This window comes from Tamandua tetradactyla, chromosome 9, assembly GCF_023851605.1.
Source record: "Tamandua tetradactyla isolate mTamTet1 chromosome 9, mTamTet1.pri, whole genome shotgun sequence".
NCBI classification, from domain to species: Eukaryota; Metazoa; Chordata; class Mammalia; order Pilosa; family Myrmecophagidae; genus Tamandua; species Tamandua tetradactyla.
Window position 1 is genome coordinate 54,557,754 of NC_135335.1, and position 15,515 is coordinate 54,573,268.

The 15,515-nt window shown below is 50.5% G+C and overlaps 1 protein-coding gene across 1 annotated transcript in view; it reads left to right on the top strand.

Moving 5' to 3' along the window:
- The first annotated feature begins 3,609 nt into the window (after window positions 1-3,609).
- UBE2QL1 (ubiquitin conjugating enzyme E2 QL1) overlaps window positions 3,610-15,515 on the top strand; it is a 41,280-nt gene continuing 29,374 nt past the window's right edge. Inside the window, exon 1 of the mRNA XM_077115114.1 lies at window positions 3,610-4,374. Within this exon, the coding sequence (XP_076971229.1) occupies window positions 3,610-4,374 (765 nt within the window). The remainder of the gene's footprint in view (window positions 4,375-15,515) is intronic.

Here is a 15,515-nt window from a genome sequence, read left to right on the forward strand (position 1 = left end):
CTACTATTCTGTTGTCTCTTACACTGTTGTGGAATATGGATGCAATGTCTATGACCAACATGGCCTGCTGAGTAGGGGTGGATGGTAGGGATCCAGGGCCCAAATTTCCCTTCCATAGGGAGAGCTGATCATTGCACATAGCACCTACATGACCAGAACAGACATAAACGGTCATCAGACCTCCTCAGAGAGGAAGAAAGTACAAATAGTACCATAAACAAGGCATTGAAGCTCCCCTCCCTTGATCACTGCTAATAACTTTCATTTTTTTAAAGCTGCCAGAATGCAATATACCAGAAATGGATTGGCTTTTACAAACAGGATTTATTATGTTACAAGTTACAATTCTGAGGCCATGAAAACATCTAAATTAAAGCATCAACAAGAAGATAGCTTCACTCAAAAAAGGCCAATCACATCCAGGGGTTCTCTGTCACATGGGAAGGCACATGGCGAGGTTTGCTGGCCCTTTGCTCCTGGATTTCGTTGCTTTCAGCTCCTGGTTCCTGTGGCCTCCTCTCTGAGCCCCTGTCTGTCTTCAAGCACCTCCAAACATCTTATCATTTGTGTTCATCTTTCTGTGACACACAGCTTTCTGTGTCGGCTCTGAATTCTCTCTCACAAAGGGCTCCAGGAAAGGATTAAGACTCACCTTGAATGGGCAGGGCCACATCTCCATGGAAACAATCTAATCAAAATGTCCCACTCACAACTGCAAAGGTTACAACTCCATGGAAACAACCTAACCAAGAGGTCCTACTCAACAACAGGTCTGTCCTCACAAGATTTGATTAAAAGAGCATGGCTTTTCTGGGGTACATAACAGTTTCAAACCAGCACAATAACAGTAAGCCCTGTGTCACGAGACCCTGCTGAACCTCTGTTCTCACACCCTTGTCCTAAGTAAGCCCTTTCACTCCCTGGCCCCCTCTGTGGAGTGCTAACCTTCAATTTCCTCAGCCAAAGGCCACCCACGGAAGATTCTCTCCCGTTAGTAAATCCTAATTAAAATTCATGTCTAACTCGATCCCTAGCGAGTTCTTTGGTGTTCAGGCAACCCCGATCCAAGACCTCAAAAAGCATGGTTAGAGCAAGAAGGTACATAGCCTGGAACAATTCCCAATCATACCCCAGAACCAGCACCCCGGAGGTTGTTTCCATGGACGGTCCTCACTGATCACTACTGAGGTTATTTTTCTGGGGTCAGCTAGGTCTGCGACAATGAAATCATGCCCCATGGTGGCTCTCTTGCCCTCTGGGGACAGGGGTTGATGCTAGATCCCCATCTGAGGCCTGGCAGTGCAGCTTGACATCAGGGATAGCTGGTCAACCACGAACACAAGACTTGGAGGCAGAAGGCCCAAGGTGCGGATGGTGGCCTGGCCCCCCAGAATATGAGTGAGCTGGGCTAGCTGCTGAGCCTCTTAGAAACTCATCTCTTCGCCAATTGAATGGATCTGATAAAAACAGAGAGGGCTTCTGTGGAAGTTAAATGATAAAACATGAAGTGCCTGCCTATCTTCCATCAATATTAGCCTTCAACCTTTTTATACCCTCCTCTTCCCTGAGGGTAGGTGAATTCACAGCACTTTATAGATGGAGGTTGTCATCTTCCTTCTCAGTGTATCTTTACAAACAAAGCAGGATAGAACATCACACACTCAGGAGACCAGGACAATGGACTCTCGGCCAATTGCAGCTGACATATGTCACCAGCTTCTGGATCCCTACACCTAGAAACAACAGGGCTGGGACCCACCCTCCAGAGAAGGCACTTGTTATATATGTCAACTCTCCAGGGTGGGGCCCCAGGAAAGCAGGCACCTCCTGCTCATTTGCCACAATCCAGCAGGAATTATGCTGACAACTTACTCTCCTGCCGGAAGACTGGGGAAAAAAGCCAACCCAGGTCCCAGGAGTACTGTCTCCAGGGTGGCCTGAGCAGTTATTTTTCACAGTAATCTTTCTCTTTGTAAGAATTTAGACAAAAATGAAAATAGCTAAAAGACTTGTTTTTAAAAGTCACATGATGGCACTCAAAAATGAACAAGCTCTCCGGATGAATTTAGGGGCTCCCCAAACTCAAAGGGTGCCCCATCAGCGGTAAAGTTAAGTGCCCTAAGCCACTTAGGCTTCTGGGGCCATTCTTCCCGCGTTTCAGAGATGACAGGGCATTTCATTTTTGCTCAAATGGGCTACACAGCACTGTGGGCAAGGCTGCGCCCTTCCTGCAATCCCTAAAGCTTCTTTCAGCGGGTCCCAGGTTCTTCCAGCTTCTGGAGATCTGAACTTATTATTGGCTTGAGTTTCACAGGTAGAAATAAGAGTTTCAAGGGGTTAAAGGAAAAAGGGGAGAGAAGCGGTGAAAGCCTCCTGCTCAAAGGAAGCCCCCACCCCTTCGGGTGGCCAGAAGATCAGCGGCGATCCCTGAGTCCCCCGGGGCCGCAAAGGAATAGGGACTGTCTCCTCCGCTCGGGGACACCTTGCCACAGCACAGAGACCTCGTTGTGGCCAGCGGGAGAGGAGAGGGGCCGTGTCCAGGAACAGGAGGGATTCGCGTTAAGGTTCCTCCTTTCCTAAGTTAGGATGCGCGAGGGCTCTTCTCTAGGGGCCGGCGGCGGACACCTTCCCCGCAGCGTCATGCCCAGGTTTTAATGATCAGACCTCAGGAAAGTGTTCCCACCCCCTGTCCCCGCCCCCTCCGACCTGGGACAGTGGTGCGGGGACCTGGGGCCCCAACGAATCCCAGGGGGTCAGGAGACAGGTTGTTTACCCCATTCCTGGCGCCTCTTCCTCCAAGGAGGTGCAGTGGGGTCGGGAGCTGGGAACCGGGGACGGCGGTGACCCCCTATCCCCGGGAGAAGGATCCGGTGCCTCTGAGACTCCCATTTGCTCGCGCACTCTCCCGGCCCCACGCGTCCGGAGGCCTCCGGGCCTGTCTGCCCCACGCACCGCTAGCCCGCCGCCGCGTGGCTGTCTCCCCCCAGCGGCCGTGCGCGCGTCGCCGCGGGAGCCGGGCGGGGGCGGCACAGCGCAGGAAGCCCGCGGCTCCGCCCCGCGCCTCCCCGCCCCCCCGCCCCCCACCGGCCGCCAGTGCCGCCCCCATCGCGCCGCGCTCGGCTCAGACGGAGCAGCCGCCTCTGCAATGTCAGCAGCCGCAGCGGCGGCGGCGACGCGAGCGGCAGCGGCCGGGGCCCGGCGATAGCCGCCAGCGCGGCACGGACAGGCGGGCGCGCACGGCGCGAGCCCGCGGCCACCTCGCTGCCTCCGGGACGCTGCGGACGGCTCTGCGCGCCCGAGCGCGGCGCTCCGATTCCCGGCCAGCCCGGCGGCCGCGCACAAAGGACTGGCGGAGCCCGGGTCTCCGGGGAACTGCGCCCAGGGACGCACCGGGGGACCGATCGGCCGCGCCACCTCTCTTTGCCGAGCGAGCCCTGTCCTCTGCCCGTGGCGACCCGGCCGCCGGCGAGCGCCCGTGCCGCCCGCTCCTCTGCGCCCGGGCCGGGGGTGGCCGGCGCCGCCGCGCCTCGCTGAGTGGCCCCGCCGGCCGGCGCGCTCGGGGGACAGCAGCCCAGGGAAGCCCGCGCCGCCGCGAGGACCGAGCCTAAGATGGCCACGCTGCTCCGCAAGATCGGGCTCATCCGACTGCACAACCGGGACACCGAAGACCCCAAGCACCCCCACAACCACCGCGGCGGCGGCGGCGGCGGCCCGCAGAGCGCGTCGCTGCGCGGCAAGGGCGGCCCGAAGAGCGGCGGCCACAAGCAGCAGCCGCCGCCGCCGCCGCCCCCGCCGCCCCCGCCGCCCCCCGGGGGCGACGCGAGCCCCGGGCCCGGCCGGGGCAGACGCGCGGTCGAGCCGACTCCCCCGCAGCCGGCGGCGGCGGCGGGCGCCGGGGGGCCCCGGGAGCGGGCTGCGGGCGCCAGGGCGGGGCCGGCGGCCCGGGAGGCGGCGGCGGGCGGCAGCCTGGGGCCCGCGGCGCGACAGCAGCACTGCACGCAGGTGCGCAGCCGGCGGCTCATGAAGGAGCTGCAGGACATCGCGCGCCTCAGCGACCGCTTCATCTCCGTGGAGCTGGTGGACGAGAGCCTCTTCGACTGGAACGTGAAGCTGCACCAGGTGGACAAGGACTCGGTGCTGTGGCAGGACATGAAGGAGACCAACACCGAGTTCATCCTGCTCAACCTCACCTTCCCCGACAACTTCCCCTTCTCGCCGCCCTTCATGCGGGTGCTGAGCCCGCGCCTGGAGAACGGCTACGTGCTGGACGGCGGCGCCATCTGCATGGAGCTGCTCACGCCGCGCGGCTGGTCCAGCGCCTACACCGTGGAGGCCGTCATGCGCCAGTTCGCCGCCAGCCTGGTCAAGGGCCAGGTAAGGCCCGAGCGTCGCCGGGACACGGAGGTGGCGGGGGTGGCGGGGGCGGCCACCCGAATCCCGCGGGGCGCGCGCCGCGGGGGTTGGGGACGCAGCGGACCAACCACCCCCACTCCCCCCCCCGCACCTCTCTGCGCGTCCGGGGCGGTCGTACGCGCTCGGGGCTCTTTCAAGGCGAGCCGCCGACGGCGCCTGCCCTTCTGTCTCTTGCCCTCGGTCCGGTCTCTCGGGGTCCCTGCGGGTAGCACCCGGCGTCCGCTCGCTCCTGGTCTCTGCGGCTTGCGCACTCTTGCGCGCGCTCTCTCAATGCTCTCACTGTCTTTCCCGCTCGCTCTCGCTCCAAGTTACCCCTCTCCCTCTCGCCATCCCCCATGCCTTCCTCTGCTTTTCCTGCTCTTCTTTCTCCCCTTAACCCTACTCTCCTCTTGGCCACTCTCCCAGCCTCCTCTACCCCTCCTCTTTCTCCCCCTCCCTCATTCTCCCTGTGTCTGCCTCTCCGCTCCTCCGCCCACCCCCTTTCCCTCCTCTCTCTGTCCTCCTCCTCTCCCCTTGCCCCTTCCCCACCTCCTCCAGCCTCCCTCCCACCCCCTCCTCCCCCACCCCCCGCCTCTCCTTGTCTGCTCCTTTCTTCTCTGTCCTGGCCTGTGACCTCCCTGAAGGTGGGAACCTAGTGTGAACCTAGTGTGACCTAAGTGCCCGACCCCGCTTATCACCCCTGCCGGCCCGCGCACACTCGGGCTTCCTCCTGGACCTGCCGAGTGGGTGTCGTGCAGGTGCCGCTGCCCCATCCCCTCCCCTGATCGCCCTTCTGAGCAGAATCTGGAGCAAAGGTGAATGGTTTGCACTTGAGAATCATCTCTAAGGAGGCAGAGGTGTGGTTTGCGCGCCTCCTTTGGTGAAAAGGCCCGACTCCCTCTAGGAAATGCCCCATTCTCCCTGGCGGAGCTTCCCCTTCCTTCTGGGCACCTGCCCTGCTCAGGACCCTCACCTCCAGGGTAGGTGTTCAAGGTCTTGGTCGTGTTCAAACCTTATTTCTTTCTTTTATTTCCTCGTCTCGTTCCCCTCACCCCCCACCCCCACCCCCAGGAATTACATCCTTTATTGGGGCTGAAGATTTTTACTGAAAGGAGGGGCGACCCTGGCACCTGAGCCTTCTCACTCATTGCCCCTAGTGGGCCCTGAGAACTCAGGGTGGTGAATGAATGAATCTTCTAAGATATGTTCCCAGCAGCTGCAGGCAGGGCTGATGGTTTTCTCTTTCCACATTCTGGGCCATGAACCAGGCTCAAATTCATTGATGTTTGCCTTAGGCGACATTAGATGTTATTTAATAGAACTGTATTTTTATGCGGGTGTCTGTGGATTCATGAAGACTCATGGCTTTGTTTTCAAGACCAAGACGGACCTGGATTTGATCTCCCGGCAGCCACATGTCAGGAGCTGTCCCCTGTCGCCTGCCTTTGTCCCCTTTCACTGCAGGCCCTTTCACTTTGATAAAATAAGAGTTCTGCCAATTTCACTAGAGGTGGAGCCCCTGGGATTCCAAGCAGATAGCAGCCCAACTGCAACGGAGAAGGGCACTTAATTCTTGGCCCCCAAGCTCTCCTCCCTACCAAAGCTGGGAGCCTTGGGAACCAGCCTACGAGTCCATCTTCTGGAAGGTTTAGGTTCCGAGTATTTCTTGGGTTCCGGCTTTTGGTGGATTAGCATCTCCAGAAATGCCTCTTTAAGTGAGAGAGAACGTCAGAGGCTGGTTCTGCCTCCTACAGTCAAATGTTGGCTCTGATGTAAGGGGCATGTGATTCAACACAAGCCACTGGGGGAACGGGGCTCAATTTATTTTTCAAACAGGATTTATACAAACAATGTGGAAGAACATTCCACAGAAATACCTCTGTTGTGTCTTATATCCGTGGTCCTCAGAACTGTCTGGAACAGTCTGTTGTCTTCTTTCGTTCTTCGCAGTGGAGTTGGCCTTGGGGATGGGAAAGAGGAATGTAATTTTGAATTATTGAATCACAGAAGCATAACATATTAGACTCAGAAAATTCTAGAGGCCACCTGGCTCCCGGTACACATTTTAAAAGATGTGGAAAAATAAGGATCTTTTTGAGAAATGAAGGCGTTTTTTAAGAGAGCTGTTTCCTAGTAATTTAAATGTTTTTAGTTTTCTCATGAATGATATTAATAATAATTTCATCAGTGTCCACAGAGGTCTTTGTGTGTATATTCCTTTATTTTGTAATCAAAATTAAGAGGCTTGCATACAGTTTGTACGGTAAAGAGACTTCATTATTGAAAATAATTATAAATAAACATTTGATTTCTCATTTGATTAGATCTTATATAACTCGGTTAACAAAACCTAGCATCTTTTATTATCTTCTAAATTCTATTGTATAGAATAGAAAGGAGATGAAAATACAGCAGTGCTTCAGTATCAAGTCATTTTTCTTTGCATTTTCTACCCTGATTACAATATACAGCTCTCCAAAAAAAGAAAAAAAGAAAAAAAGTAACATAGGGTGGAACAGAAAACTTTCACTATGCATTGTAAGAACTGAAGAAATAAATTGTAATTAATATTTCAGGATTCTGAGTATGAAAGGATTCTGTTAGAGTTTCAGATATCCTAAGCTTTACCAGGCTTTTGAGAACTTTTATAAATTCATCACCTGCAAGTGTGGTTACAGATTGTTTGCATAGATAAAGGCAATATGCCTTAGGAAAGTTCTCAAAGTACCTGATTAGATATTCATTCAAAGAGAATCGGTACTGCTACCAAGACAATATTTTTGAAGAAAGAATCATGACATTACAGTTATGTTTCTCCATTTGTTGGGATTCATTTTTCTTAAGCTGTAAAGTTAGAAAAAGCTCATTTTCTTCTTTGGTAACTTTCTGAATTGAGGACTCACCGAACTGACTTTGTTTTCATACCCTTAGGGAAATCGTAAAGCTATCTTAAGATTCCATTTGTAATTTTCTGAAAATATCTGCGTAAACATTTCGTTTACAAAGTCAAAAGTTTCATATTATCACATGAGATGCTAAATTCAAATATCTAAGGAGGCTTTTACCTGGTTGAACATAGCAGTCCGTTTTATCAAAATCTCTTACAAGCTTCTTTTTGGATCGTTAAATTAAGTTAAATTAAGTTAAATTAACTATATAAATCAATGAATGTAAAAATTCATACATAATATATAAATCAGTTAATTTAATTCTTAATATAAAAATGACTTATGTGATATATTTTCTGTAGAAATAGTGATGTACATGCCTTGTCTGTTTGCGTCTTACCTCTTTTAACTAGATAAAGACATTTTTGGTAACCTTTTTTGTTCTCTGAAATTGAATGGACTTTAAAATGAACCAGGAAAATGTTGAGCATATACTTTTAGCCAGTGATTTGCATCCTTTATCTTCCCTTGAACTAGAAGAATGCAGTCTGTAGTTCTGTATTGGATAGTGGATATTCAAAAACTGAAAGGTTCTGCTTTTGATACTAATATAACTTGCAATGGCCCCACAGGGCCTGCACCTGGTGAGAGACCTTTGCCTATAGAGAAGGTACCCTTGACCCTGGCAGGTGCTGTGCCTCAGAGCTCCCCACCTTAGACTCCAGGTCTGGACCTTGAGATGGTAGAAGATATGGAGGGACACCCTGTCCTCGCAGGTCTGTGGGCAGAGGAATCCCAAAGTGCTGTTTACACAGAGCTCTGATTCAGGGCTCTGCAGAGACCAGCTCATTAGGTAGGCATCTCCAGGGCAGGGAACCAGAGGGTATTTGAAGGGCAGTTCCTCTCTCTGCTGCTTCCTCCTCTTCCTCCTCTGCCTCTTCCTCTGATAAAGATGATAATAGCAGCCACACCAGCTAGCATTTGCTTTTTGCTGTGTGTCAAGCCCTGGGCTAGCAGAGCACATGGGTGTTTAATCCTGCTGGGTTCTGCTACTGGATGGTTGTTGTGCAGGTAAGGAGGCCACAGCCCGGGATAGTCAGGCCAGATGAGCAGAACTTCACGTTCTGGGCATCGCGAGTGGGTGGCCCGGCTCTGCAAACCCACCGTCTCTGTGAACGCTGTCAGGAATGGGAATATCAAGCCCGGGTTGTAGGGACCCTGCTCCATCCAGGTAGTCGTGCACCCCTAGCCATCCGTGTCCAGAGACAGAGATGGCAGGCACAGCGAGCCGCCAGCAGGCGAGTCTGAGAAGGACAGCTTTCCAGCAGGCTCATATCTTAGTGTTTGGATTAAAAATTGGGATTGCAGGGCAATTAAGTGCTAATTTCTTGGATTTTTGGATACAGAAAATGGCAGATGTTGCCATTCTCTGAATGTGATAAAAAAGTCAAGGGCTCGGGCCCCTTAGTTTTGTTTAGTAAGGTGATGCCTCACTGAGATCGACTCACTCACAGCTTAAATCCCCGAAAAGCAAGACTCGTGCACACACATGCACACGCACCGATAGAAACCAGACACATCTTCAGAACTCTTTCTAGATCTAGAAACAGCATTTTACTTATGACTGCAAACAATCACCTGGTCTCAGGAGGAAAAGCATCACTTTGAGTTCCTAGAATCTGGGGCCTCAACCCTATTAGGATGGGCACAAAATGTTTAAAGCCCAAAGGGGAAGTCGTGAGCCAGCTCAACCTCGTGTTTCTCGAGAGGTTGTTCCTGGTCTGGAATGTCACTGGGGCTGGCAGGGGCCACACTAGGGGGTGCAGGAGGGGAGTCTCGGGTTGGCTTTGACTAGAGAAGCAGCAGCACTTTCAGAGGAAAGTGGGGAAGCTGGGGAGTAACGCCATCTCATTCATCCCACGGGAGCCTCATCTTCCACTGAGCTCCTGTGAGTCATGTTGTCACTGTGTCCTGGACCACGTGCGGGGACAGAGGTAACGAGCAGCCCACGGATGGCTCGAGGTGCCCATATGCTTGAGTGTTGGGGAGAAAGCAGCTGCTTGTTCTTTCATTCCTCGGACAGACAGGAGAACGGAGACAGGACTCTGCTCCTAAAAATGGTCCCAAAGACCGTAGTATGGGCTGGATGCCACCTGCTCCCCGGAGAGCACCCGTGTACCCCGCTGTCCCGACAGTTCTCGGCAGTAGCCACTCCATTACCCCAGTTGTCGGCTTTTAAGGAGAATGTGAACTTGTGAGGAAAGGATGTGACTTCATTGCTGTTTGTTTTCCTGCTTGATATGGAGCATTGTGAGAGATTTGTCTTTCTTCTTAAGGGAAAGCAGAGATTTTTTTGTTTTTTAATGGATGGTGCCAAATGGACAGTAGGTTGAAGCTTATATTAAAGCATGCACTGCAGCCTCGTGTTCCCAGGGACAGACACAGCTGATCCATCTTCGGAGAAGCAAAGCAGCCTTTGAGTAGTGCGTTGGAGACAGCGAAGGAAACAGCCAAAATGGCTTTTCATCGTTTCCAAAAGAGAAAAAGCGAAAAAGAGCAGACCCTGGGAGTGAGGTCTCCGAGCCACATTTCAGATCGCCTGGGCTCACAGTTTCTGCTGTTGGGAATGTGTGGCCAGCCTCGGAGAGCAGGGAGATGAGATGAGGGTGGGCCAACCCAAGAGCTTCCCAGCCCTGGCTGTAAATCAGATTCCCTGGGGAGCTTTGAAATTATCCCGATGCCCGGAACCAGCAGTGGAGACGCCAATGGCCTCATCTCGGAGCAGGCCTGGCACAGGCTGGTGGGAAACAGACCTCCGGAATTCTGCTGGGCAGCTGGGGTTGAAAACCACCTCCCCACACCTGTAGTTCTCCATTTCTCTCCCACCCAGCCATGTGGGGATGGAACCTCTCTCCACAGCAGCCATGGCCCTGAACTTTGGGTGGGAGTGGGTGGCATTTGAGCCCCCTGCCTCTCCCACCTCAGTTTGACTCACTGTCATCGAAGCCCTGTATTTTGTCGAGTGTCCACCCTATATTCAAGCCTTCCTCCCCAGCAGCTCGCAGAGACCAAGGGGAGTGTAAACCCTGCAAGAAATGCGGTGGAAATTCATTCCACCCTGGGTTAGATGGCAGTGGAGGGCCTAGGTGGGGGGGCCTCATGAAATACTACACGTGTCATGGCCAGTAGCTCCACAGAGAGTCCCCCCGCCACAGAGAATTTTCGAGCTAATGGAGACTAAGAGGTCCGTTCCTATTAGGTGCTGACTCCATTCCGACGTGCCCGGCACCTTCATAATTACATTTTGTTTCCTATTTCAATAAGTGCCTTTTCCTGGGGTACGTGCATGGGGGGTTGGGAGAGGTTCTGTCCTGTACTGGGAGGGTCTTGAGAATTCTGTATGACGTTCCCAGGGGAAACCCTCAACTTAAGGATGAGTACGTCTGACTTCAACCTTGAGTATTGGACTGTTTTTCTGAAACATTTTTTCAGTTCTAATAAATGGAAAGATCAGACATTTCTTGACCACATGAAATTGTCATAATGGCAGAACTATTTCCAGTTGTGGGGTACACGTGTGGTGCAGTGGTAGGTGCTCACCTTCCTTGCGGGAGACCCGGTTTGATTCCCGGACCATGTACCCCCCACCAAAAAAAAAACATGAGTATTTCTGGTTTCTTCTCCTTCCTACCCAGCAAGTCTGCAAACCAAGAAGGATTTACTTGTTGTGTTGTATTCCTGCCCAGAGACACAGCATTCATTCAGTCATGATTCATCCATCACCCAAGGCTCTCCCACAGTGTGGGCAGTGTGATCGTCCCGCTTCTCCCCAGCCCTCCCTCACCCCCACCCCTCCCCACCTCCCCCGGGAGGGCAGAAGGCACAAGGACACCAGATTGGGAAGATGGGGGCAGGGAGGGTCTGCAGAGGGCCCGCCCCTCTCCCAGCCAGTGGAGCTGGGAACCAGCTGTCTGTGCCGCCCCTTTCCCCTTTGTGTGTCAGCGCTCTGTCCCATCCACCCCCCCTGCTGCCCCGTGGCCCCTCTATAATGCCTTCTGCACAGCCCCGATGACCCTTACAGCCTAGAGCCCCACCCCTCACCCCGGGCTCCCCCACCTGCCCCGAAAGCCCCGGTCCCCCTTCACCCAGGTCATCGTTCAGAACTCTGACCGGGGGGGCCCCCCACGTCCTTCACAGGCAGCCCCTTAAAGCACTCCTCCAGTAAAACCCCCCTTCCTCCTGGGAGCCGCCTCTGCATTTGGGGGAAGACCCCGCTCTGGGCACGTCCTGAGACGGCGTGTTCATATTTGCAGCTGTTCCCCCTGCTCCCCGCACAGTGCCTGGCACTTCATGTGCCAAATGGCTGCCAGGCTCTTTGCTCATCCCAGAGACACACCTCCCCTTCACTTTGCCCCCCACTCTGCCATCCAGGGTGATAACTGCGGGCGGGTGTCAGGTGCTAACTAAGGACCAGCCTAAGGGCATCCCTTGGTTAGATCCTTACAGCGCCCGGGGAGGTGGGTGCCGCCTCGGAGGAGAGGGAAGGGCGGATGTGCCAGGCCTGGGGAACCTGCCACCCAGCCCCATGGGGGTCCGCTGCCCCCTGCTGGGGGTCCCGGGCTGGGCTTGGCTCTGCAGCAACCCTCTGAAGTGACCCTCCAGGGGTGAGCCTGTGTCCAGAGATCTGACCCCAGGGTCAGATTGTCAGGGAGGGTGGCCGCAGGTTGGTCTGCATTTACCCTGAGCGTGTAGGAGCCGCTGCAGGAGACTGAAGCGTGCCTCGAATCTTTCAGACTCAGGCAGAAAGACCATTATTCCTCTTTCCTTCTATACTCAAAATGCAACAGCATTTTAAAGATTCTGAAAATAACTGTCAAAAAAGAAAGGCTTTTCAAACACAGTCCTTACATTGGTAAAATCACAGAGATTGAATTTAAAAATAAATTTCGGAAGAATAAATACTGATTCTCCATCACAATATTTGGCAAGCATCCCAAGATATTTTATTAAGAGTTCATTGATGGGGGATAGAAAGAAATACTATCTTTTGAGCAAAATAAATGTAATCATAGATCAGATTATCCTTAAAGTTGAAATGTATTCAACTCACCCAGGAGCTGAAGGAAAATTTTCCAGAAAACTATTGTTTAAGGGTGCTTTCCATTTCTTAATCTTGAAATTCAGACATTTCAAAACATCAGAATATGAAGTTACAGGATTTACTGTAAAGCAGCTGTTAGCGTTTTATGAAATGTGGTCTTTTGTATGTGTAATTATTATTAAGCAATTTTTTTCCAAAACTCTATGACAGGCTAGATGTCCATATTGGTTCCCTAGAGGTAAGCCAGCCTCTGTATATAATTGAACAAAACAAATATGAATTCTACACAGATTACTCTGTGCTGAGCTGGGGTCCCTCACAGGCAAAGAGAAACCCTTCGTGACTCTTGCTTTCCAGACAGGGAAAAATAGACATTATGGAGGAATCCTAACTGGGAATGAATTTGTTAAAAGCTTAAGTCATTCATTATAAGCTGAATACTATAAGACTCTAAAATGTAACTTTCCAGAGTCATAAAAATGATATTGCTCATGTCCGGCAAGAGGGCTGGTCTTCATCGAGACCCTCCCTTACAGCTCTCGCTTGTGTCCTGTGAACTGCCCCCTCTGAGCCCCACCGGGTCCCCGCCCCGAGAGTCCTTCCTGCAGGTTGGGGGTGGGTGGGGGTATAGAGTATCCCCCAGGGGAAGCATTTCCATCCAAGGGAGGAGATCCTAAAACTAATGCTGGTGAGGTGCCAGTATGTCTGCTGTTGATCTCACCCCCTCATCAACCTTCACCTCAATTTTCCACGGAGAACTTCTATAGTTTGTATTAGAAAACATCATAATAACTATAGAGGTCAGTCTGTTAGATGACATTATCAAATCATCTTGCACAGTCAGGAGTTGATTTCTCATAATGACCAAGCTTACACTCCATTATTATGATAGATAAATAAAACCAATCTAATCAAATGTGCGTTTGAGGTCTACCGAATTGAATTAGAGTGATTATTTTCTTCATAATTATATTAAAGGGGGATCCTGGCATCTGGGTTTTCAAGAAATAAGAGAAGATCTTGTTGGTCATTCTTATGAATCAGTCAAAGTGGAGTGGAAAACCCAGCAGCACCTTCCAGCCACTTCTGACCTCAGCAAGACCACCATGGCATCTGGTGTTGCTACTGACCCCTCCTCAAATTTATTGTTAAATACACAAAATCTTTTAATGAAATAGAATATTTACTGAAATGAATACCTGAAAAGAGAATGACCAAAAGCTCAGAATGGGGTCACATTCAACATTCATTTCACAAATGGATCTCCTAATAGCTTAGTATTTCAAGGCAATATTGGCATGCAGTTGGCTCCAATTTTTCTGTACTTGACCCTAATTTTACAGATAGTCCCCAAAATCACAGAATAGTCTCCTTTTTACCTTCTTGAAGCCACTGCCTCTCATTGTGCTCTCTTGTCATTGCCTTTATTAGGTTTCCATCATCAAATCATCTTGCATAGTCAGTAGTTGATTTCTGGTAATGACCGTGACCATGTAATTGTCCCAACATAGGTTTGTTCACTGCTTTCTTTTACCTTCTCAACTCTTGTCATTTAAGAATCCCATTTTGTTATGGTATCTTTCAATTAGCTGAATTTCCTTTACTGTGCTAAATTAGAAAATTATACAGAATACTGCCATTTAAAACATTTCTCTCTATCATCTGTAAATACATGCCAAGTCCCTGAGTATTACATTGTATTCACATCTGTTCTTCATCACCAGATGCAATGTCCAGTTGAAGACTTTTTGCTCACCATTTAATTTCAAGATGAAAAACTGGTACATAAATCAGATTTACATTTTTGTAAATAACTGTGGATGGTTTCAACAATTATCACAGATCAAACAATGAACACAATTGTTTCCGTAGAATTGAGAAATAATTTCATGTAGTCAGTTATACTTTGCTTTTCTAATATCTTTAGGAAAGACGTTTCATTAGTGGATTCAAGAGAAACCTAATTGAAATGTTCAACCTGTAGGAATGGTTGGCTTTTCTCATAAACATATGCGATATTAAATATGATATAATGACAGTTGGAGGCTGATCAGAGGTGGAATACCAACACTTTACCTCATATTCTCTTGATTCCTCAGTCATCTGGAGCCTGAGCCTTAGTTCAGAATCTAAGGAAAGGCTGCCTGCATTTGGCAGGAGGTTAACCAGATGTCTCCAGAGTTCTTTCCAACTTGTAAGGCTCTAAAAGTAGAATCAGCATTCTCATAAGAAGAGGGAATGGGGTTCTGTCAATAGATTCTCTGAGACTTCTATACTTTTTTGTTGTACTCTCAATGATCTTCCCACAGTTTAGCAATATTGAAATTTTAACATCTGCAATCATTCTAGGCATGGAGACACTTCTCTTCTCCATTGTTTCTCAACCTGCTTTGATGTTCATATCCTTTACATGGAAACCGAATGTACTGCCATATGGCTTGCTGAGCTAGGGTGGGGGTTGCAATAACTACTATTCTGGGTTTGTAGTGTTTTTCAGCATCATAGTCAGCAGATAGAAACAATTTTAACCAGCATTGCTCAGACTGTTTTCTTCATATTTATTTATGTCTCATTTTTCTCCTATTAAATTATTTAGCTATTGCATAATCTTTTGATTGAGATCATTTCAGCACTCTCATTTCTAAGAATCTTAAAGGTCCTCAGTTCCCACATTGCTCCTGCCACATATCATTTAAAGGTCTCAGAAGTCTGGCTGTTTGTTTCCCAGCTCCACCAGGCAACCTATTCAAATAACTGACAGTGTTCTTCCCAGCCTTCAAACCCTCCCAGCTTTGTTGGAAAGGGCAAACCCAGCTGACCCTGAAACACTTGACTTTATTGCCCCAAGGTGGGCAGAAGACTGGACCAGAGCCCATGACCATGGTTTAACCCTTTCAGGCCTGTTCAAAAATAAGGATCCATGTCCCAAGCCATCTTTGTGGCTTGTCAAGAGAATGAAGCTGCAGGACTCTCGGGGGCATCGGAACTGGTCAGTACCCAACTAGGAAAGACTTGGGTAGCCCAGGACCAAATCCCCAAATGTGGGAGGAGGTGGATGAAAGGTACAGCCCACAGGCAGACCTCAGAGGCAGGAGCTCCGCATCAGGGAAGGACGGGGGCCTGGCATTAGGGTG